The sequence below is a fragment of the Diabrotica undecimpunctata genome, chromosome 10 (genome assembly GCF_040954645.1).
Source record: "Diabrotica undecimpunctata isolate CICGRU chromosome 10, icDiaUnde3, whole genome shotgun sequence".
Taxonomy (NCBI): domain Eukaryota; kingdom Metazoa; phylum Arthropoda; class Insecta; order Coleoptera; family Chrysomelidae; genus Diabrotica; species Diabrotica undecimpunctata.
In genome coordinates, this window is record NC_092812.1 from 58,316,442 (window position 1) to 58,341,366 (window position 24,925).

The window sequence follows — 24,925 nt, forward strand, 5'->3', positions numbered from 1 at the left end:
CAATTTTCCAAATAACCTGAAAGCATCACTTGATAAAAATTAGGTTACTTGAAATATATAAACATGTTACTTAAAATTTAATTGTGACAAATGTCGCTAATAACCTTCGGGTGGATGCGACTTTGATCTTTAAGTAATAAACAGAATTACCTGAAAATGCAATAAAAAAAACTTTACTTTTAATGTATTCTGAACATCCATTTTTGTTATTTTTTCAAGTTTAATAGTCGATGTCTCAGGAACTGAAGATTTCCAGCGAAAAAAAAAAAGATGTCATATTAGGACACCCTTAACTTCACTTTTAAGTTTCAATAAAGTCCGCCCAGTACATACTAAACTGTATTTAAGCCCAAAATGAAATAACAAAATAGAAAAAGGTTGGTAAAGAAGGAAAATGTGAATTGGTAAAGTAAAAGAAACACAAGTTCCTTGAGAAAGGAGGTAATTAAAGTAATGACATCTTATAAGAAAATTTCCAAATTATTTTTTCTATTTATTAAAACTTCAAAATATTGCACACTTAGAAATATGACACAATCGTTAAAATATAAATAAAATACAACTAAATATATAAATGCATCGGTTCAACATAAATACATTCATAAAATTAACAATTCACAAAAAAGTACTACTGGTCTATAGTGGTTTCATTCAAATTTGGCTGTAAGTATCAAATTTTTTATTATAAAAATTAACACTTGCGTAACATTTAACTTTGGTATTAACTTGTATACATAATTTTAGTGCCTTTTATATGCCATGTAGAGGAAATGTTAACCCTACACTGCCCACTGTAGCAGATTTGATACGGTCTGGTAAAATTTCGAATATTTGTATATGATACAGTAAATTTTACCTGAATGTTCAGTTTATCACATATGCAACACCCATATTTATCGGATTAAAAAGCCTATTTTGGGGATTTTGTTATTGAAGTGAGATTAGAGAGGCCAGTTCTTTGTCAGTCGTACTGGTGGTCAGTGGTGACTGGAAGGCTACCGTTATTTATAAGAATTTACAAAAACAACCGCGAAATTGTGCTTTGCTGTGCATTTATTTCCATACATAAAGGTTAGTTTTACAAAGTAGTCATTATTTTATAAAACAAAAATATTATATTTAGGTGATATGATGCTATAAATATAGTTGTAGCAGATCTGATACATCGGACCAATAGGGCATGTAGATATAACTCACAAATTCTGTAAATATATTATTCACTCATTATTTTCAGTGATTATATACCTAACGAAAATAAAATTGTTTCAGAAAAATATCCTATAAGAAAAATAAAGGTTATTTGACAGAAAAAGAGTTAGAAGAATTGAACTGAAGAACTTGAAGTTGAAGATTCTGTCGATCTTTGTGACACTATGGAAGAACTATCTTAAGGATATCGAATTAGAAGATGAAACTGTTTTGCTGCTCCAGCTACTATTGACGAATCTAACGAAAAGGTCAATGATGGCGAAATAAACGCACAAAATTTGCCTAACAACCATGTCAAAAAATTGAAAGACAAATATTCTAAAATTATATGGAAAAAGAAAAATTTAGTTTTGCCTGAAGATAGTTTAGAATTTTTGGGTGACGATACTGTGCCTAATTATATGTTATACTTAGAAAGTCCAATAAGTTTTTTCTCATATTTCTTTGATGACAATCTATTAGAGAAAATTGTTTCCCAATCTAATTTGTATTCTTCGCAAGTGGACGTAAATAAATCTGCAAATTTGACTTCTACTCAGCCCAAAAACTATTTAGGTATATGCATATACATGTCAATTGTACATATGCCGAATGTGCGAAAGTACTGGTCAGCATCTCTTGGTTATCACCAGATATCTGATGTCATGAGCAAAAATGAATTTGAGGGAATCAGTAGATTTCTTCATTTCGCACATAATAGTAAAGCACCAGAAAGAAACGATGGAAAGTATGATAAATTGTACGTTGCGACCTGTAGTTGATGCATTGAATTCTAAATTTCAGTCTATACCTTTACAAAAATATCTATCCGTAGACGAGCAATTATGCGCATCAAAGGCTAGACATCATTTAAAACAATATCTACCTGCTAAACCCCACAAATGGGATTATAAATTGTATGTGCTTTGTAGGGTTGATGGTTTTTCCCATAAATTTGAAATATATACAGGTTGTGAAAGTATATGTCTGCCAAATGAAACGGATGTGTGGGCTAGCGCAAATATTGTTATTAGACTTTGCAGAAACGTTCCTTGTTTTAAAAATTATCGAGTGTATTTCGACAATTTCTACACATCTGTTCCACTCTTAGTTCAATTGGCACAAAAAGGGATACATTCGCGAACCATTCGCAGAGTAAGAATAGCCAATTGCAAATTGCCAAGTGAAGACATCATTAGAAAAGAAGCAAAAGGTACCTCTGTCGAATATGTAAGCTACACTGATGGTGTTGAAGTGTCGTCTGTCTCTTGGAAAGACAACAAAACCGTATCACTCTTATCTAGTTTTGCCGGAGAAATTCCTATTACCCCTATAAATCGTTACGACCGAATACAGAAGTGTCAGACGACCGTCAACTGTCCATATGTTGTGAAAGAATACAACAAACACATGGGGGGCGTAGATTTGATGGATTCACTGATAGGAAGGTATAAAATTCAAATTAATGAGAACTAAAAAGTGGTATGTGCGCTTATTTTACCATTTAGTAGATATGGCTGTAATAAATAGCTGGTTGCTGTATAAAAAATGTGCAGAAAACCGGAAGCAAACTAATATCCTTCGGTTAGCAAATTTCGCGCAGAAGTAGCATACTGCCTATGCCATATTGGGGCCTCCAATGAATCGAAGAAAAGAGGAGGTCCAAGTGAAGTAGAAAAATCAATTCAAGCTAAAAAAGATCGCCCAGCTACAACATTCCGCCAAAAGAAGTAAGAACTGATTCATTTGCACACTGGCCAATGTATATGCAAGGCCAACAGAGATGTAAATTACCATCATGTTAATCATTTTCTTTAGTGTTAGTGCCCAGTGTAGCATATCTGATACAACCCGTTTTATTGCTAAGTATATATTAAAAAACAAATTTTTTAATTATTTTTCCCTTCTGTACCTTCTAAAGATATAGGAAAATATTTTTTCACAAAAATAAAAAATTAGACAGTGTAAGGTTAAGAGAAATATGGAAAATTATTTAAGATAGACCATAAAAAGAAATCAAACATCTAAACAAGTGGTAAATTGGCAAGAATGATCAACGCCAAGTGTCATATGTGAGGCTGATAGCATATCCAGATGACTAAATCGAATGTAAGACAGTAATTAATTTAGGTTTTTACTTCTAGTTTGTATTCTTGTATTTTATATAAGATACAATTTATGTACTAGTGTATTAATACAATAAAGAATTTAATCCACTGAAATTATTAAAGATCAAATCTTATCTATAGCATTTTATAACAATCGTAGATATCACAGAAGTTATTACAATAAAAGCATTTCTTTAAATACCGAAGAACAAGATTTGTCTCCATCACTAAATTATAATCAGTTAAAGACGACTTCAAGATTCATTAAAATATATAAAATTGTCAAAATCTTAAAACTAACAACTTTTGCTAAGTTTCCATAAGAACAAATCTTGATACCGCTCTATAAACCAAGAATGAAATAGTAAAAAAATATAGATTCGGTATACTTTAGATACAATACAACGATTAGAAAATCATGCTTGGTATGCCTCTGAAGAAATCAACTTATATTACTTAAGCATTAGTCTGTTCGCTACTGAATTTTTTGTTCACCAAATGATTTTCTAATTTTGGTCAAATATGAAAGCAATATAGACCACAGTACAGCACAGTAATAGTGTATGTTTGGAATGAAGTGTGGAATGTGCTAAAAGGCACTAGCATTTGCTAAGGTAAGAATGTAATTTTAATATGAAGTTTTCGTCATATCGGTCATCAAATTTCTTTTTTGGGGCAATTTGAATAATCTCCAAAAATATTAATTAATACGTATGGATTTTTCAATGGATAGCATGTTATAAGGTGTCCAATACGAATAAAAGGAATGAATAGCATTATGTACGGTAGTCGCTTAGTAATGCGACACAGGAAAACTACGACTTAATTACCAATTTAACTTGATCTATTTCATGAAAATATTAAAAATAAAATAACTTATTTAAAATAACAACGCTAAAAATGGAGATTAGTCAAAAAACATGTATATACAAAATATTTACCACAAATAGAGTGGTCAATAAAATTCATTAAATAACAAACATACGTCGATAAAATACTCTTCTAAAATATTAAAAATTTATTGTTCATGGCATCAATAGAATATAAAAATAATGTATAAACTTTCACAATATATAATCGTATTTATATCTCATTGCAAGTTATAGTATAAAAGCCAACCAGTTCTAATCTTACCGTTACTGTCAAACATGACTACGTAAGTTCAGTCTTTTCTAGTTTTAATCGATATACTAAAAGTCGATTCATCACATGAGCAAGGAAACATGAAACGTATCAACTCTTACGATGAATGGCTGCTAATGTGATGTAACAACCCTCCTTAATGTGAAAGAAAAATAAAAAAAAAACAATTTTATGCCTAATGGGCTTGAAAGAGGATTCAAGAATTGCAGATAAAAGATATCCGTCTTTAGTGAAAGAGAGCGAGGAATCCTACAACATACGGTCAAAATCACGGTCAACATAATATGTAAATAGAACAAAAAAAAAATTGTCAATGATACGCATCATGTGATAATGCAAATATAAAGAATGAGTAGTGTAGTGAGGGTAAATTGTTAGCAGAGAATATAAAGACCTGTAAATCCGTAAATCGTATTTATAGTTTATATTATAATTTGCGTTGAGATTTAACTTTTTATGTTGAGCTGTACTATTTTGCCGTACCCTGTACAAAACGATTTCATTGGTTCCATAAGAAAAATATTGCTCCAATCGTTGGACTATGCGGTGTTAGTCTTCGGTAGTAACTCTTTAATATTCATATAACTAGAATCTGATGTAAAGAACTTGACTAATTCGTGAAAACTAGGACGAACTTCGGCTTTGTACTCCCAACAACGTTGGATAATTCTATAAATATCTTCCGGGCAATCTTTTGGTCTTTCTAATCTTTCTCCAGCTTCGATATGGTTTATTGCCTAAAAATAATAGAAATATCATTTATAAAAATGAGATTCAATACTGTCAATCACCTTTTATCGGCATGCTTTGACGCCCCCGCAAAAGATAAGCTGTCTTTCTCAGAGACCAAATAGTTCATTTTACCAATAATCATAAGAAAATCTAAGATCTAAGAGCTGACATATGAGGCAACGTTGGAAATGGAAATAAATAACAAATAGTCTCAAACTACAACAGGTAATGAGAAATACATGTTATTGGAAGGATAGCCTTCTTATCTTATCTTATCGCTATGGACTGAATGCATTGATAGGTGCGGTGGATCACGCAGAGGTATAAAAAAAATAAAACCTTATGCTAAAAATATAAATAACGCATTTGAGTTTATTTTCGGATTGTTTCTTATTCTGTGATGGCAACACTAAGAACCAAACTTAGACAGCTCTTCAAGAGGGTTGAAATATAATAAGCTAAGAAGACCACAAAATAGATCTAAGTAGAATGAAAAATCTAGAAGGAGAATGTGCGACAGAGTAGAGGAACTAGTCCCATCACAAAGCCTTCAAAAGTTATTTCAAAAGAACATACTAATAGTATCTACTTAATCAAAAATCAGAATGGACAGTATTCAAGCGCTATTATAGACGCACTTTTTTGGTTCACTTATACTAGAAGAACCGCAAAAGGACATTTTTGTCTAACCGTACATTATCTACGTTTACTTCATAGGAAAAATCATTTGGATTTATGAAGATTATACAAAATAGTTTCAAGATGAAACCAAAAAATCTTATGCCTCTCTAAAAAAGACATGATAAGGTGAAAACCAAACAAAATTGGTACATATTAAACTGATAGTAATTCATATTAAATCAAAGGTTCGCACCGAAAAAAAATTACAAAATGAACTTCGAAAAATAAAGGCAAATATCGAGCACAGTTTTATTAATTAAATCTTGCCAAAGTACTTTTGGGGGCATTTCGTCAGTTTTGGGCTATCCAACAATCCCAGAATGTCATAAACATAAAATTAACAATAAAGTTGAACATAACACTACACTAAACAAGGACAACAGTTTAAAATTATTTAAAATAGTCGAAGATACATTTTTGTCTGCAACAGGAGAGAGAATTGAGAAAGATTCTCTCCTGATTTCCTTCGAAACAGTTTTATTCATTTTTCTTATAGTGTGGCTGTCTGCATTCTTATCGCTTCTCATTTATAGTCTATATGGACTTATTTTACTATCTGATTTTCTTTTAGGACAGTGCACTCGGTGACTTTCTTGCAAGACGTATATGATGCAATTATTCAAGTTGTTAGGATCGTTCTCGGAGGTTTCTTTCTCTTTTTATGTTGATTTGGACTTTCGTTCGTATCATTCTGTGGTCACTGCTTGTGGTGAACTTGTTGAGTACTGTTACATCTTTAATTATTTGTTTTTTGTCACTTATGAAGTAGTCGATTTCGTTCCTTGTTCTACCGTTTGGACTTTCCCAGATCCATCTTCTGTGCATATTTTTGTGAAAGAAGCTGGTCATGTTGAATAAATTATTCTGGAGTAGGAATTATAGTAGCGTTTCTCCTCGGTCATTTCTTCCTGGGGAACCGTATTTTCCCAAGGATGTTTCTAACTCTGCTTCTTTTACACCTATTTTTGCGTTGAAATCGCCACATAAAATTGTGGATTGAGTACGAATGTCATTAAGCGCAGTAGATATATCATCATAAAACATTCCGATTTATTCGTCTGTATGGTCTGTTGTTGGAGCGTATACTTGGATAATTTTGAGTTGATATCTACTGTTCAGCTTAAGAATAAGATATGCCACTCTAGATGATATACTTTGTATGTTTATTATCTTATTCGCGTGGTTTTTATGGCCATGTGGATGGAGATGTGGACTACCTTTTTAAAAACTTACTTCAGATCCTTTCATATCTCCATACGGTGACGCTCCAAACGAATACATCTCCCAAATAGTAACTCCAAAACTCCAGACATCACTTTTGTGAGAAAACTGTCCAAAATTGTATGACTCTGGAGCGTACCACTTCAACGGCCATTTTCCTCCAGCCAAGGCCCTGAAAATAAAAAAGATACGAAATATAAAAAATTTGTCATGTGTCCGCGCGCAATGAACTCACCCTAATACTAAAGAAAGACATTGAATACTCGATGATGCATGCCACAGTTTATTGGAATACCCCAGCAAATGTATTTATCAATCAGATCAATCATGCCCACTAAGTTACCGAAAATTTACAAAGAAAATTTTGAAAAGGGTAATACAGGCTACCGAGTATGTACTAATAAAGGGAATAACCGAGATTTGGACAGTTATTGAAGATTTAATGATCAGATGCAGATCAAAAGCATTGCGAGAATATTATATAACCCATTGATACTTACAGTGTAGAGACCACTTATGGAATATAATTAATGTTCAGCTGTTCTAAGATGTCTTCACATAGATGCAAAACTGCATCCATATAAAATAACTTTTACTCAGAAACTAATGACTAGAAGACTAGATGATTCCGATCGTAGAATGGAGTTTTGTGAAAAGCTGATAAATAATCTGGATAGAAATGAGAGTTTTGAAAACCATTCCTTTTTCAGATGAGTCAAATTCGACATTTACGGGAAAGTAAATCGACAAGATTGTACATTTTGATCAGCGGAGAACCCACATTGGATACGAAACGCACATACTTAATATCATCAAAAGTTAACGTTTAGGATGGTACCGTAGGTGACCATACATTTGGTGTGACTTTTATAGAAAACAATTTGACAGCTGTAAATACAATATGTGGATGACACTTTTGTGACCGGAAGACATAATGGAGAGGGTAAACTTACAAATCCCTAAGATCCAGATCACGATGGAAATAAATAACAACAAACAAATTTAATGCGCTGTAGGGACGCGAATTGAACACCGACATTTTTTTAACTCATGGGATTTAAAACTGCATGGAACGTACACTTGATGACTTCCTCCACAACTTACTATTTGTAGATTAGGCAAAGTTTAGAACAAATATTAAGGCAAGAGATATGTGACCCTACGTTCTTGAACAATAGGAGCCTAAAACACTCTACTTAAAGAATAAAATGTCTAACAAATAATGTAGAACATTTATCTGATATTGATAACATTTTAATTGAAAATATACGAACCTGTAATATTCATGATCAGTCCCTAGAGCTCTAGACAATCCAAAGTCACTTATTTTTGCTTCAACTGGAGTGGCTAGCAATATATTTCGGGCAGCTAGATCTCTATGCACAAATCGATTCTCTTCTAAATATTCCATTCCTTAAACATATAATAGTTTATTACTATCATACACATCATTTGCGAATGTGATTCGCTTTGTGATTTGAAGCTGACATATAGTAGCTACCAAAAATTTAATTGAAAGAGATCCTTTAATTTTCAATGAGGATGTTGTTGGTTGTCCTCGAAAGCACAAGACTTCTTGGTAAATGATCTGGCGACCAAGTGCCAGAGACTTTCGTGTCTTGTCTGAGAAGATTAGAAGAAAGAAACAGAAGAAGAAAATTTGGATGGCGCAGTCATTGTAACAAATAATTGTTATCTCAGATGGGTAGTAGATGCAGATACATGCAGTAGAGTTACAGCGCGATAGACAAAGTGGAATGAGGTGACAGGTGTCTAGTGTGAGAAGGATTCCAACGGAACTCAATAAGCAAAATTCTATAACATTACCATAAGGTTAGCTATGATCTATGGCACTGAATATTGGGCAGTTAAGGTACTATTACCGTCTAGAATACTAAAAAATGACATATTATTCAAAAAATTTTTTTGTTCGAAAATTACTGTTCCATATCGGACAGTTAATCTCCGAAACGACAAATCTTAAATATAAAATTCGAAACGGGTTTTAAAAAAGAGGTGCCACTACGTGATAGTTTACCATAAAATTTAAAAATTTCTAAAAAAAAAACAAATGGCGGACATTTGAAAAATTGTTAAAAAATTGACTTTTTTTCATTCACAAAAATTTTGTTAATATTTTTTTGGTCAAATTGTGGTAAACTATCATAGAAAAAACTAAAACAAACAAAATGTATCAAGGTTTATCAAAATCGACCAACTAGATTAGGAGATTAAGTGTCCGCCTGTTTTAAGAACATAGTTTTTCTCTTCTTACGCAATGTGCTAAAAGAAACTAAACAAATGCAGCTAAAAATAAGAACGTCCATTAGTTGAATATTCTTAAAGGATTCTACACAAATCGCATAAAAGCATACAAGTACCAAATGTAGATACCTACCACAGGCAATTTGAGCAGCCCAAATTTTAAATTCATAATTTGGCTTAATCCTTTCCCTATTTAGTTCAATATATTGGAGTATAGACCCAAGAGGTACCAATTCTTGCACCATTAAAAGAGATGGACCCAGAGACAGACCTATAAGCTTAACTATGCATCGGTGATTTAGTTTCATCATCACCTTAGCCTCACTTAAAAATGCTTCCTTGTTTGTTTCCATTTGGTCGTTGTGTAAAATTTTTATTGCCACTTTCATTGGTTCTCCGTTTCTTTTTAAGTAAGATCCTAAAATGTTTCAATTAAATTAATACATTTTAATTAATATATAACAAACATAATTTAAAAAAGGTTACAAAACTAGAAGGGTGCACAAAAACAACAAAAACTCCTGTACTGGACAATATGAAAATAGTAATTGAGTAGTAAGAAGGGTATAATAAGAGTATGAGTAATTGAATTTAGAACCAAAAGAAATATCTAATTTTTCTAGCAACCTATATTACAATTTTCGATTTTGTTGCATTTGGTCTTTAATATCACTTTTTTTATAAGATTAATTCCACTATAAGCTGATTTCCTTGCTTTCCTTTTTTCGTTCCTCTCTTAGAGATCCACACCCATATTTTAATTCACACCCTTTTTGTCATAATAATTTATTATAAAATTTGCTTCTTTTTCATGGTGTGAAGAATATGTTTACATTAATTATTTCAATTCTTGTATGATATTGTAATTAATAATAATCCTATATAACCTAAAAATATATATTTTGCTTTTTTCTGCGTTTATATTCATATCTGGCCCACTGATTGTATCAACGTCTTATAATTATTCAATATTTCAGTAAGATCAAACTGAATCTTATATAAAATAAAATAAAAATAAAATATGTCCCTTTTTATTATTTTACACAGTCAAAAGACCGCAAGGAATTTCCTTTATGTGGTCTAATTGATCCTGCCAGTTCAACTTCCTGTCAAGAATACCGCCTAAATATTTGACAGACGTTTGACAGCCTATTCTTGAATCCATAAATTTAAAAGTAAAGCTGAATGTATAGTTTGACGGACTGTAGACGTAGACGCACTGGAGACGTAACAAACGGACTGTAAATATTATGTCGATTTATAAATCGACGAAGTGGAATTTTTGCACATGAGTAGAAACAGTGGCTAGAGTTGGTGACCATGAATGAGTTACATTAACCGACATTCAACATAATCTATAAACTTATAGGAATCATAAACAAACTGTGTGTGTGTTTATTCATTTATACTATTGTTTATTATAATATTTATCCCTTTGCGTGTTACAATGGATTATGAAATACACGAAGGTATGCTCCTTGGTGCCTTGCTCTTTAAAATGTTTACTGGACTTATCGTATATGTGTGGATATCCCCAAATTAGGCTAATTAACAACTCATATTTATCTGAAATATTGAAATTATAGTATGATATCCTTTTCTTATTTATTATTATTATTTTATAAATTATTAACGTACCGTCCATTGTAAGAAATAATCAACAAAATTCGAATATATTGATAAACAACTTAACAAAATAGAGGCCGGGCCTGACATTTTTCACTTTGGTTGACAGCACAAAATTCTTCCTTTTGATTGGCCAGACGCAAATAACGCACTGTAAAAAATGAAAGTTGGCCAACTCTTCCGTTCCAGTCCGATTCACTTACGTTCCGTCATGCGTTTACGTTCATTTATAAATAAGAGTACACAAAATTATATGTTGATCTTTTTCCAGTGCGTCTACGTTTACAGTCCGTTAAACTATAAATCCAGCTTATTATATACCCCTATCTGATGTTTTCTTGTAAAGAAAAGTTCAGTTTTATCGGAACATTGCAAAAACTCCATCGCAGACGTAAGTTCTTTACTCCAAGTGTTACACAGGACTAAACATAGCAACCTTTCCATGCAGGTCCCTCAGTAGCACATCAGCTATAAGGTTCCATGTCACAGAAGCGATTTGAGGACAACTCATACGGATGCCCCCTTTCTGGTGTTAGCTTACTAACGTTGAAAGATTATTTTAATTTCTCGAATAGGATCTTTCAGCCTATCTAAGATTTGATTTGGAATTACTCTTTTTCCGACTTCTTCAAAGCCAGTATATGGTTAAAATCATAAGTACACCGTAGCATTTTCTTTTTCCCAAAGTAGGTCATAAAAAGCGATATGGTTTATATCTTGTTGCATTTTAAAATAGTAGTTTAAACTACTACCAGATTTGGAAGTGGACAACATCTGACATACGAAAGTCTGCATTCTGCTGAGTTTTTTCCTTACAATAAAAGGTGAACAGTTGTTGTAAAGAGCTTTAAAATCTTTGAAGTCATTTTGTTCCATATTAATTACATTGAATGGTTTGAACAGCAAAGTCGTGCTAGCTGCTGCTGCCAGTCGCAGGGAGTCATGATTTTTAAAAAGGGTATTTTTTTAGTTCTCTTTCAATAAGAGAATGATTACTATCCACTCATTGAGACATCGCCGAGAAAGGTGGTGAGCGGCCGGTGCAGTGGCCGGGGGCTATCCGAGGGACTGGCCTTTAAGCAGAAGGGTGAAAAAAAAAGCCGCTACTTGAGCGGAACCTGAAGCAAGAGATTATATATAAAGTAAAAAAATGAGATTTGAGGCAGAGAAGTAGACGCAGGTAATTTATATTCTTTTTATAGTATACATACCTTCATAAACAAATGCAAATTCTCCTTCACCTATCAAATTACCCCTCTGTAACCTCTCCTGGGGAATGTAATTATTTTCATTTTCGTTATAATTATTATTATTTGTCGTATTCGTTGTGGAAAAATCACTTGTAAATGAAATGTTCGCAAACTGACTAGGAAAATATTTGTTGTGTGGCTCGTCACCTTTAGGAAGAAGAACAGGTTTAGGAGCTACTTTTGGTGAATTTTTCTTTTTGTTTGGCTTAGGCATTGTTGAAAACTAAAAATGATTTTAACAATTATTAAAAATATTTCGATTAAATATGTTTGCAACTTAAAAGTAAATACAAAAAATATAATAAATATAAATAATAAAAGCATTATTATTAGTTAAATTAGCGTTAAATAAAAAATTATATAAACATATAAAGATACTATTGGGTTTTATACAAAATTAAACTTTTTTCTAATTGCACAAAGCTGCATCAAACTTGAATTCTTATGTGGGTAATTCTCCACTAAATGGAAAATGCCCCAAGATAATTTTATGTAATAAATGTTAATATATTTAAGTTTTTTGTATCAATAACGATATAGTATAAGGTATTCTTGGTACGTCACAGCATATTTAGTAATTTAATAATGGAATATTAAAATAAATGAACCTCAAACACCTCAAAACACAGTCGCCTGGTATGTCTCTTTTCCAGAATTACAATCGTGTTATAAGTATTTATTTTTTTGCCTTTAATACCAATAAAAATATACAAATACATAAAAAAAACTGGTAAGGATCTTAAAACATTATATTTTTAAAATAAAATTTGAATCCAAATATCTATATGCAAATGCTATTATCAAATTATTCAAGCAATCCTCTGTTAAAATTTGAAAATCGCGGTGAGTCAAATTTTGTTTTGGTGTGAGACATTTAGATCGTGAAACGCATTCGGTGTCAAGTTTGTTCTATTGTGGAACTAAGCGGGCAACCGCTATTTTGTTTAGTGCATAGTACATAAAAAAATAGGACAAGTGGGAAGTATGTTTTTCTTATTCATAGCTAGAAACGCATGCGCCGTGACGTCGTGACAAGATTTATTGGTACGCAATTGCAAATTGAATTTTGTCTTTGTTGTCATCATCTTGAATTGTAAACATTGTAAATTGTAAAAAAGGAATCCCGAGTTTATTTTTACTAGCAATAGGTAAGCACTGTACCTCATAGCAAATGTTTGTTAGCAAAAATAAATTAAATAATATTGTGTACGTTTTTTCTGTTTAAATTAATGTTAACCCTATTAAGTATGTATATGAATCATATATTTTAAAATCATCAAAACTCATAACTCTTTGTTATTGTATTACGCAAATCGGACTTTTATTTTTAATATAAGTATTATGAAGATTAATTGTAATAATATTCCATTATTATAGATTTTAATGAGCCTTTTGGGCAACACATTCTTTGGGTTCATTTCTGATGATGATCAAGGTCAAGATATTTAGTAAGTACTTTTTATTTATTAGTCATGTTTTGTAAAAATATTGTATTTAAATTTCAGATTCTCAGAATGCAGCAGGTATTGAAGAAACTCAAACTATAAGGTTTATTGATATGCATGGTAATATATTATAAAAAATATTAAAAAAATCCATATGTTTTCTATAGTTTTCTGTGCAATAATAGAGTATTTATTCAGTTGTCGATACTGTTTCCCATTTATAGTGGAATATGCTGCCTAATTTTAGTTTGACACCCCGAAAATCCTTCTCAAAAAGATTATGTCAAAAAAGTGAGCAAAAATTTATAACCAAAATGTTATTAGGTTCTTTTCAAAAAGTGTCTTTACTTAGATGAATTTTCTTCATCATTCTGGTTTTACAACCCTGCGTGGGTCTTAGCCTCCTCAAGAATTTCTCTCCAGCCGTCCCTATCCATCGCCTTTCTCTGCCAAACACTTATTCCCATATTTCTCATGTCTTCATCGATGTTATCAAGGAATCTTGTTCTAGGTCTTCCTCTTCTTCTCTGACCAAAGGGTCTATCAAGGAACGTTTTTCTAGCTGGGTCATTTTGTTCCATCCGCATTACATGCCCTATCAACCTCAGATGTCCTATCTTAATGTTTTTTTACGAATTCAGGTTCCCAGTATATTCTATAAATGTCGAAGTTGTATCGTCTTTTCCGCATTCCATTGTCATTCACTGCTCCATAGATTCGCCTTAGTACTTTTCTTTCGAAACATCCTAACATGTTTCCATTTTTTGTTCGAGTCCAGGCCTCTGAACCATATGTTAGGAATGGGCGTATTATTGTTTTGTATAGTTTTATTTTTGTATTTCTCGATACAATTGTGGATTTAACGAGGAGATTGAGCCCAAAATAGCATATGTTGGCCGTGCAAATTCTGCGTTAGTATTATTTTCAGTGTTAAGGAGCGCTCCCAGGTATACGAATTCGTTCACGTCGTTTTCTATAACGAGTGGTCGTAGGATTTGTGGTTGTGTGCTTATTTTCATATGCTTCATTTTGTTGGTGTTTATTATTAAACCCATTTTTGTAGCTGATTCTTTTAATGCTACATACGCTTGTCGTACAGCGTTTTCCTTTCTCCCAACGATATTGATACCATCAGCATAGGCCAGGATTTGCACTTATTTATTATATATTAAACCAGTGGTTGTGATTTATGGCGCAGCCCATTATTTGTTTTAAAAGATTCAGACAGTTCCCCTGAATTCGTACACTACATTCAATTTTTTCAAGAGTTAGTTTTATTAAATTTACCAACTGATTTGGTATTCCTAGCTCTTTCATTGCTTTGACCATTTCTCTTCTATTCACAGAGTCGTAGGCTGCTTTGTAGTCTATAAATATGTGATGAGTATCAATGCCATATTCCAGTGTTTTTTCCAAAATTTGTTTCAGGGTTGCAATCTGATGAATTGTCGATTTACCACCTCTGAAACCAGCCTGGTATTTTCCTACTATCCATTCTGCATATGGTGCCATACAGTGACATAGTACTGTGGAAAATATTTTATATGCTGCATTTAGAAGCGTGGAAGCGACTCTGTGGTTAGAGCATTCAAAAATATCTCCTTTTTTGTATATGGTGCAAAGTATTCCAATCATTGGGAGGGATTTCTGTGTCCATATTTCTTTTATAAGCTGCTGTAATGCCATTATGGTATCGTGGCCACCTTCTTTATATAGTTCATCTGGGATATTATCTATTCCGGGTGATTTGTATTTGCATCCTTAACTTCAAGAATCGTTGGTGGTTCCTCTTCCCTTTCGTCTGCTCCCCTTACCTCATCTCTTTCGTCTTCCAGGTTTTCTTCTTCTTCCTCCATATTAAGTGCCTGGTTAAAGTATTCCACCCATCTATTCAATACATCTTTCCTTGTTGTTAATAGGTCGCCATTCTGACTTCTGCATTGTTTTGTGGTTGCCTTGAATTCTTTTCTGTTGATGTTAACTTTCTTATAGAATGCTGTGAATTCGTTAAGGTTTTCTATATATTTAAGTTACGTATTTAGGTGGTTTCGTTTTTTTTTTAGTGTATCCTCTTTTCTTTTCTTCTCTTTGTCTGGTAATTCTCTACAGTTGTTCTAGTTCATCCTAGTCTAGTTCTAGGACGCATTTTATTGAGGTTTATTTATGGGTGACAGGATATAGCTATCTATATTATATTTTTAATTGTTAATATATCAAATCGATAAAAATAAAATGTCTGTAACTTACCTCAGGTACAGGTGGTTTTGGTTTTGGGGGTACATGATATCTTAGAACTGTAGGCAAACCATCGGACATTAGGCTGTAGTACTCAACGATGTGTTCTAAGGATTCTAAATATGGCCCATCATCAATAAACAAATAACCATCCTAAAAGGTACATGTAAAATTATTACACAAAAATTTTATTTGGGCAAAATGTGGAGGTTTTTAATGATTAATGTTTTAGTTCTTGTTGACTATTTTATTATTCCTGAATATACATTGGGTAAAAGAATAAAACAGAATCAAATATACCATATTAAGAAAGCCTTGGAAAACCTTTCTACAGAAATAAAAATTAATGGAGAACAAATTTCTAATATAAGATATACAGATAAGACTGTCCTACTAATTGATACAGACAAGAACTTACAAAAAGTTCTTATACCAACTTAATGATGCTTGTCGAGAGTTTGGAATGAAGACTATTGAGAAAAAACTAAGATAATGGTAATCCAAAAGAGACAGAATGTCCCTTTACCTATAATGATAAATGGGAACAAAACAGGTAAACCATTACAAATATCTTGGCTGCTGGATTATGCTGCTTTATCCGAAGTATTTGGTAAACTTTCCTCCCTTCCGCTAAAATATCATTTAGGTCTTGATAACATACCCAATATTTTGTTGAAGCGGTGTACTTACTGGTTGTCATAGCCTCTGTTGGAGATCTTTAATATGTGATTGTCACAATGTATCTTTCCTACTAGGAAAGAAAGTTTTATTATGCTTATTTTTAAGTCAGGGGAGAAAAAGAATATAATGAACTATAGTGGGGTTGTTTGCAATCTTCTATTTTTAAGGTTTTTGATAGTTTGGTGAGTTCTCATCTAACTTGGCAATGTAAGCAGATAATTGTAAATGAGCAGCATGGGTTTCAGCAAGGAAAGACGACTACAACGAATCTACTTGTATATCAAGGCAAAATTGTTAAGGTCTTTGAGGGTCCATGTCAGGCATGACATGGATGACTATACTGCTTTCTCCAAGGCATTTGATAGGGTGAACCACGTTATATTATTAAATAAACTAGACACAATATTTTGAAAGAAATTTAATATAGGTCATCAGATAAACTACACAATGAATCCAATATCTTTAAGAAATTGTAAAAATATTGACTTACCTTTTTGCGGATGATATAATGATAAAATACATCATCATTTAATAATGTCAAGACATCCTCTTTATTTCTATCACTAAATCGAACTAAATATGTTCCACTTTTTGTACTGTGTAACTTAATTGTCGCTTCTGCTTCTTGTCTATCTAAGGTACTATGATACCATTCTCTGCGATTAGTACTTTTAACAGTATATTTATAGTTTTCTGTAAAAAAGGCAATAAACAGAAAATACTTCAAGAAACAAGTAAAATTTATATACTTACCCAAAATTTCAGCACAATCTGGATGGTTATTTAACCGAGCTAATTGAGCAGGTGTCATGCTATCATTGTTTCTAGGTCTTGCAGGGGCATTTAAAGACAGTAATTCTTTGACTACTGTTTTATGACCTTGGCTAGCAGCTTCATGCAAAGGTACTGCCCCTGTTTCTGTATTTCTGGCTTGAATATTTGCATTTCCTGTTTGAATTAGAAGTCGTGCTGTAGCAGGAAAGTTGTAATAGCAAGCATACTAAAAAATATCATAAGATATTACTATGCTACAATTTAATAAGGTGATGTGAATGATTTTTAAAAATATTAACCAGACCACACATCTCTACCTCTGGCAGTGATAAAGGAAAGTTTAGATGTACTTAAAGATAGTATTATTATTATCTAAGGCAGTTAGTATAACATAAAAGATTTTTTTGCTTAGAAAAAACTTTTTTTGCTTGTTGTTTTTCTGAACAAAAATTTTTTTTGTCATTTGTTAAATGTGATACCAAAACTCTGTTCCTTAGTCTTCACAAAAGTAAAAGTTTGTTGTAGGATACACCATTCTCTTCGGCCCATTACAAACTCAGCTCAAATGACAAATCTTTCATGTTGAGTTCTTTTAATGCTTTTTCTACCGGTTTTTCCTTTAATATGGCTCTCAGAAGCAGCTCAGGTGTTTCTTTTAATATCCACTACAGTACAGTTTGGCGAAAGAAATATCGCAGTGATGCATTTTTTCTCTATTGTTAATTTGTAATAACCTATGGACAAGCATCAGCTAGTTTTCTCCCTATAAGCGGGTTGTTTTAACTAGCAAGAAAAATTCAAGGTTCAAAACCAAATATTTCAAGAATAATCAAAGAAGAGTTTATGTGGATGATATGCTAAACAAAGCTGATTCTATTCAAGAAGCTCGAGAGATTTGGTACTAGGTATACAAGAGTGATTGCTATCATCTTCAATAATTGAGGAATTTTAAAGGACAAAATTCATTTACCATTTCTCATTTTGACCAATGTTGATATAACTAAGACTTAGGATTAGGGTAAATGTATAATATCAATACAACTTTCTCTAAGTAAAAAATTACTAAGAGATCTATTTTATCAGCCATATCAAAAACAATTATCATCTGGGTTTATTAATTATAATTAAAATTGTAATTATAATTAAAATGATTATGAAAAATTAATGGTATGATAACTTCTCCTGGGACAAGAATTTGCCTGAAAGACTATGTTCTAACTGGATCAGTTTGTAGAAGAACTTCCTTTAATAAACAAATTGACTATAAGTCAAGGGGTGCTGGAAGAAAAATCAAGAATTGCTTACATATGGAGCCTTAGTTATTATAATAGATAAGAACATTAGTCTAACCCAGAAGAGATATCAGTGGAGTAGCTTCAATTCAGTCTTCCTCTAGTGTAATCAAACATAAACTCAATAAGATTTGTCCACCACCTCTAGCACCAGCCTTTCAAGGTGGGTAATATGTTACCACTTCTTGGTCACCAGTTTGGTTCAGCTCTAGATGCTGTACAAACCACATGTTATTTCTTTGTAAATTATCTGTCTTTATTATAGTAGTTTATATTTATTTACTTTCCATCTATAATAACACTACACTAGATACATTGTATAGACTTATTCCATTAAAGTGCTACAATTAGTAAACATGAGAATTCTAAAGGTTATTTAAAAAAAATAAAAAAAAAACATATTGAACATAAACATACATTATTTTCAAAAAATAGCTATGATAATATTATAACACGAATTATTGATACATATATGAAAGATGGGCACTGATGAAATACTATATCATACTATAAAACTACCTTGTACTCCTATATACATAATTTGATAAAGTGAAAATCTTACATGCAAAGGTGTAAATCCAACAGAATCTCTAAGATTGACACTTGCTCCACATTCAATTAATTTAAGTAAAATGTCATTCTGTCCATTCATACTGGCAAGATGTACAGCTGTTTGTCCATCCTGGTTCTTTGCATCCTGTGGATAATCTGTTTTTAGAAGTTCTTTTACAACTGTGTAATTTCCTTGCCCAGTAGATCGATGTAACAAGTTTGTACGACCAAGTCTCCTAGTATTAGGGGGAGGCGGAAATTTTTCTATATATTCTGTAAGGACTAGATTATTTGAGAGCAAATTTGGCGTAACCTTGTAATGATTTACTAATACTTCTAAGCCATGAAATGTTGGGAACTCATCTAGAATAATAACAAATTAATAAGAATCTACTATGATTTAAAACTATATTAGATTATAAAGCATCTATAGCATAGATAATACTAATTTAGGCCAAATTAATCATTACATATTTTATTAAATATGTAATGATATAAAATCATTTTAAAAAACATGTGCAAAGTTTCCTCAAATCAGGATGTCAGGGTTAATTAAAGGAGTATAATAAATTGGTAAAAATATTTAATAAATATTCCCATTTTATCATCAGAGATTAAAAATCAGTAAGTTTTATACCCTTAAAATGTTTAAAAATTTATTACCAATGGAGAAGAAAGCATCTTCAGCATGTCTTCTGATTTGGAAATGACTAACTTGATTATTATGGAAAACTGAAAGAACATAATCTCCTGTTGAAGTATTACTTTCACGCACAAGAAATAAACCATCCTTCTTGTCATCTAAAATCATTATTACTTATGATACCACAATTTATATCAACCTGTTGTCATTGTTACCTTGGGATAAAATTTTCTCAGCTTCTTCTCTACTTAATCTTCCATGATACCACAACATATCCTCAGTTGTTCTATTTGGTCTATTCATTATTTATTTTAATTTAAATCCCATGGATTAAATATTTTCTAATCTACTTACAGCCCACAAATAAATATTATGAAAACCTACTTCCTTGTAAATTGCAAAACAACAGTTGACAAGTGTCACAGTGTCAGTGTTGTCAGTTTCAGTTCTGTACCATAGAATAATAAACAATCAGAATTCCCACTCTGCTGATAATATGCTATATTTTATTCATATAAAATATAGCATATAAAATATTTATTCATATAAAATAAAATATTCAACTTCAAAGGCGGCATCTGAGAGTGGGTATTCTGATTGATATTTATTCTGTGCTTTCGATTTGTATGAGTTTGGTTAAAAATAATTTTTGTTTGTGTGATTGGCACAAATTGTTAAGGATTGGCATATGACAGATGACAGTTCAAAAATTTATGTTGGCAAAACAGTAAACTATTCCTTCCTTCTTATTAAAACTCTCTTTAGAGAGGTGTGGACATGAAATAAATCTTAAAAAATACAAAGCATCCCGTAAAAAACGTACTTTTAACAAAAGTGAGGAAATGTTTTTTATTAGTAAATTAACATATTTTTTCTTATATTTTCAAAAATAACTTATATAAACAAACTGAAAACTTTAACTTTTGTTAAAAGAAGACTTGATTTTAGGTTTAAAAAATGGGCCGATACGCACGTGAGCCAGAAAATGCTGCAAAATCTTGCAAAGCTAAAGGTTCAAACTTAAGAGTACACTTTAAGGTAAGAATTTGAACTATATACAACTAAGGAACACTATTGGACATAACCTGTCAAATGTATATTTATATTAGTAATTCAACTCCATGGTTTTGTAGAACACATGTGAAACTGCAAATGCAATTAGGAAGATGCCTCTCAAAAGGGCAGTAGCGTATTTAAAGAACGTAATAATTCAGAAGGAGTGTATACCATTTAGAAGGTTTAATGGTGGAGTAGGTCGTTGTGCCCAAGCAAAACAGTTTGGTACCACTCAGGGAAGATGGCCTAAAAAGTCAGCAGAGTTTCTTTTACAACTCTTGAGAAATGCTGAAAGCAATGCAGACTACAGTGGACTGGATGTAGACAGATTAGTAGTAGAACATATTCAGGTAAATATTTACATATTTCTTAGTTCTATACAAGTAATGTCACATCATTCTTAAATCTGTTTAAATCATATCAATGTCACATATGAATGTCATTTAAAATAAACAAAAATAAAGAAACTGCTTAAAACTAAACATATTTAAGTATACTATGTTGAATGAGGCCTTTGACAATAATAGTCCATGTTTTTATTCAGATTCAGTTGGAAGTAATGTCACATAATTTTTAAATCTATGTAAATCATATCCTTCAAGGAATATGTTGATGTATGAATGATACTTAAAATAAACACATTAAGAAACTGCTTAATACTTTGAAAGCAAGTTTGTGGGTGCCTAAAAAATAATGTAATGCCTAAAATAAAAATAACAAAATATTAAATATGGATAATTCTTTACAAAACCAAATATACCAAATCCAGAATCATCTATTTGGCATTGTTATCTGTACATCAGTTATTAAGTTCTGCTATTGTTTTAAAACAAATTGCATCAATTTTTTTCAAATTTCAATCTACACCTATAAGTTTCTTAGACTATACAGTTCTAATGGTCATATGATTTTTGGGGAGAAAATTCTCTTGAGGAAATGTGAATTCCCAGTGTAGTCTATTTTTCATTTGGCAATAAGCACAAACTATGCTCAACTCAGAATCAGCTATGATCTTCTTATAGTGTGTTGACAAATTATCCTAAGGCCAGACATCTGTCTTTTGCGGCATGCAAAAGATCAAAAGTGTTATTTATGCCTGTCCAGTTTTTTATGTTCCGTAGCCACGACATTTGTTTGCGACCTACTTCTCTCTTGCCTTCAATCTTTCTTTGGATGATTAGTTGAGGGATTGCATATTTTTTTCCTCTCAGAATATGGTCGAGGTATCCAATGTTTTTGTACCTTAAAATTAGTCTGCTTCAAGTGATTTTTTATACCTACTGCCAAATTTTTACCTTAATCTACTAGACCCTGATATGAATGCTGATCAGAAAATGTTCTTTTCACCCAGTTAATTGATCTTTAGGAAAATTAAATTGAATTGGTACTTTAACTCTTTAACCACGTAATGCACACATTAATTTCAAGTTTATTATAAAAAAATCTTTTGTTTATTTCAGAGTTTGATTATGCTTGTAAAATAATTTAAACAAAATTGTTTTAAGAGTGCATTTTTTGTGACAGGGGTGTATTAATATATACTCCTCAATAATTTCTCTCCAGTTGTCCCTATCCATTGCCTTCTTCTGCCAAGCATGTATTCTCATATTTCTCATGTCTTCATCAATTTTATCAAGGAACCTTGTTCTGGATCTTCCTCTCTGACCAATGAGTTTATAATAACATCCAATAATAATGACCACTACTAATAATAATTAGTAAAATTTATAAAATCCAGTGGATTCCTTATTGAATGAATTATGTTTTAAATAAACAAATAGATAAAAGTGTATACACATACTTGTTCACTGAAAAGAGTAAACATACAATTCCTTCTAACTGGATTTGCATTTACCAATAGCCAAAAGATTAACTGGCTTGTAAATGTGAACGGTAATGCAGTAAAATTCACCTCATTTGAATAAAGATTAGGCACTATTATAATTTCTCCTGTATGGTATTTGATCTTTATTATTTGATAAAGTTTTTCGTTAAAATATGCATTGTATTGATGTATACTTTTTCAGGTAAACAGAGCAGCGTGTTTGAGGCGTCGTACATACAGAGCCCATGGTAGGATCAATCCTTACATGTCTTCACCTTGCCATATCGAATTATGGTTAACTGAAGGAGAATCCTCACAAGATGCTCCCAAAAAGGCATCACAGAAAAAGAAATCAACGCTTGACAAAGTGAAGAGACCAAAAGCACCCCCAGCCGTGACCCATTAAATGTTCTTTCTGTCACCTGTTAATAATAAAAATTGATTGCCACAATTAGTTTTATTTTTATTTATAATTGGCATGTAAGTAGTTTTCACCATGGAGAAGTATCATAAAATAAGTGACAGTAAATAATTAAGGATTATTAATTTCTGTTAGATTACTATATGATATTTTTACAGAGCATTATGCTTTCCTATGTTTAGGAATGTACCTTCAGAAGAACTTTTTCTATTAAGGGAGAAATGAATGATTTTAAATTCGGTTTAGAATAGTATTTGCTGGTAAGTGGTTCAAAATATTACTGATGAATGCTTAGAAATGATAATTCCTCAATCCAATATATATATATATATATATATATATATATATATATATATATATATATATATATATATATATATATATATATATGCAGTAGATGTAACTCTTTTTATGTTTGACTGTTTTTTAATGTGCTTCCAGTAAGTTGTTGTTCCATCATTTTTGTGGTCTTTCTATTAGGGAACCGTTTCTTGTTGTCTTTACCACTCTATTTGTTGTCATTTGGCTTATATGATCATTCCATTTCTTACTCAATCCTTGATTGTTCTTCACTTTGCATCTATGTCATATATGTGTACTTCTAGCTCTGTTCCATAGTGTTTTCTAAGTATTTTCATCTCTACTCTTTCTAACATTCTTTTTGCCCTCTGTTAGGTCATATTTCTGCCTCCTATATCTGGTCTGTTTTGTAAATTCTAATTTTCATTTCTTTCCTGATATTTTTATTTCTCCATATTGTTTCATTTAGGCTACCTGTGGCTCTGTTTACTCTATTGACTTAATCTTCCACTTCTCTAGCTAGAAAATGTGATGCCTAGATATTTAAACTCGATCACTTGTTCTATTATCCGACCTTCCAGTTCCAATTTACATCTTAGTAAATTTGCTATTATAACCATGCATTTTATCTTTTTTGGGGAAATTAACATGTTAAATTTTCTGGCAGTTATATTGGTGCAGCATATGTTTTAAATCATCTTCACTTTGAAAGAGTAGTATTGCTTTGACTGCATAGCAGATATTTTTAAGTTATTTTATATTTGGTATCCTTTATTATTTCATTCATAATGAGATTGAACAATAGAGGACTCAGGAATCTCCTTGTCTTATCCCATAATAAGTATATGATACAGATTGTCAATATTAAATTACTGATTGTCATCCCCTGTTGAGGAATACATTACCTTGTACAAAAATCTAGGTTTCTTAATATCCAATTTTTAATTGTAATGTTTATTTACTTTATAGAAAATGGACTACAATATAGAATTTGACTATGATTTTCCACTGAAAATAATTTAAAAAATATCCCCCGAAAATGTACCCCATCTACTAATCAAAATAAACGTCAACAGTGAGAGAAAATGTATCTGATTAACTCCTATTTCATAATTACTTTAAAGTGACTTGTACTTTATATCAGAACCAAAATGATTATGAATCCCATCAATCCAATGTAAAATGAAAATGTAAACAAAAATAGAGTCAGAACTGCCAAACCACAGAACAGAAGTCTTGTCATATGTCACATCAGTTTTAGTTCGTGCCAGCTACAAACGAACGCTATTGTCGATTTAAAATTAAATGTTTACATCAAAAAAAACTTTTATTTTTATTAAATTAATAGAATATATTTTTTTAAATCGAGCAGTGACAATTTGAAACTCATGTCTAAGAAAACTTCAAGTTTCTTTTTGTGTATTCTAGATTTTCGAAATTTGAGATTTAACAACTTTATGATTTTTAAGTTATACCATTGGCTATCA

General features: G+C 31.6%; 2 protein-coding genes across 2 annotated transcripts; one reads left to right on the forward strand and one right to left on the reverse strand.

The window, feature by feature from the left end:
* Positions 1–484: 484 nt before the first annotated feature.
* Positions 485–20,260, reverse strand: Shark (SH2 ankyrin repeat kinase). The gene is made up of 11 exons (XM_072545662.1): positions 20,052–20,260; positions 19,857–19,994; positions 19,204–19,556; positions 17,329–17,575; positions 17,066–17,268; positions 15,907–16,047; positions 12,176–12,437; positions 9,472–9,756; positions 8,348–8,486; positions 7,086–7,245; positions 485–5,176 (listed from the first exon to the last, which is right to left on the reverse strand). Exons 1-11 carry the CDS (start codon positions 20,137–20,139, stop codon positions 4,979–4,981), a joined length of 2,214 nt encoding a protein of 737 aa, XP_072401763.1. The 5' UTR covers positions 20,140–20,260; the 3' UTR covers positions 485–4,978.
* Positions 20,261–20,514: 254 nt separating this feature from the next.
* Positions 20,515–23,171, forward strand: LOC140451802 (large ribosomal subunit protein uL22). Its single transcript, XM_072545663.1, has 4 exons — positions 20,515–20,670; positions 20,785–20,874; positions 20,970–21,242; positions 22,920–23,171. Exons 2-4 carry the CDS (start codon positions 20,794–20,796, stop codon positions 23,121–23,123), a joined length of 558 nt encoding a protein of 185 aa, XP_072401764.1. The 5' UTR covers positions 20,515–20,670; positions 20,785–20,793; the 3' UTR covers positions 23,124–23,171.
* The last annotated feature ends 1,754 nt before the right edge of the window (positions 23,172–24,925 follow it).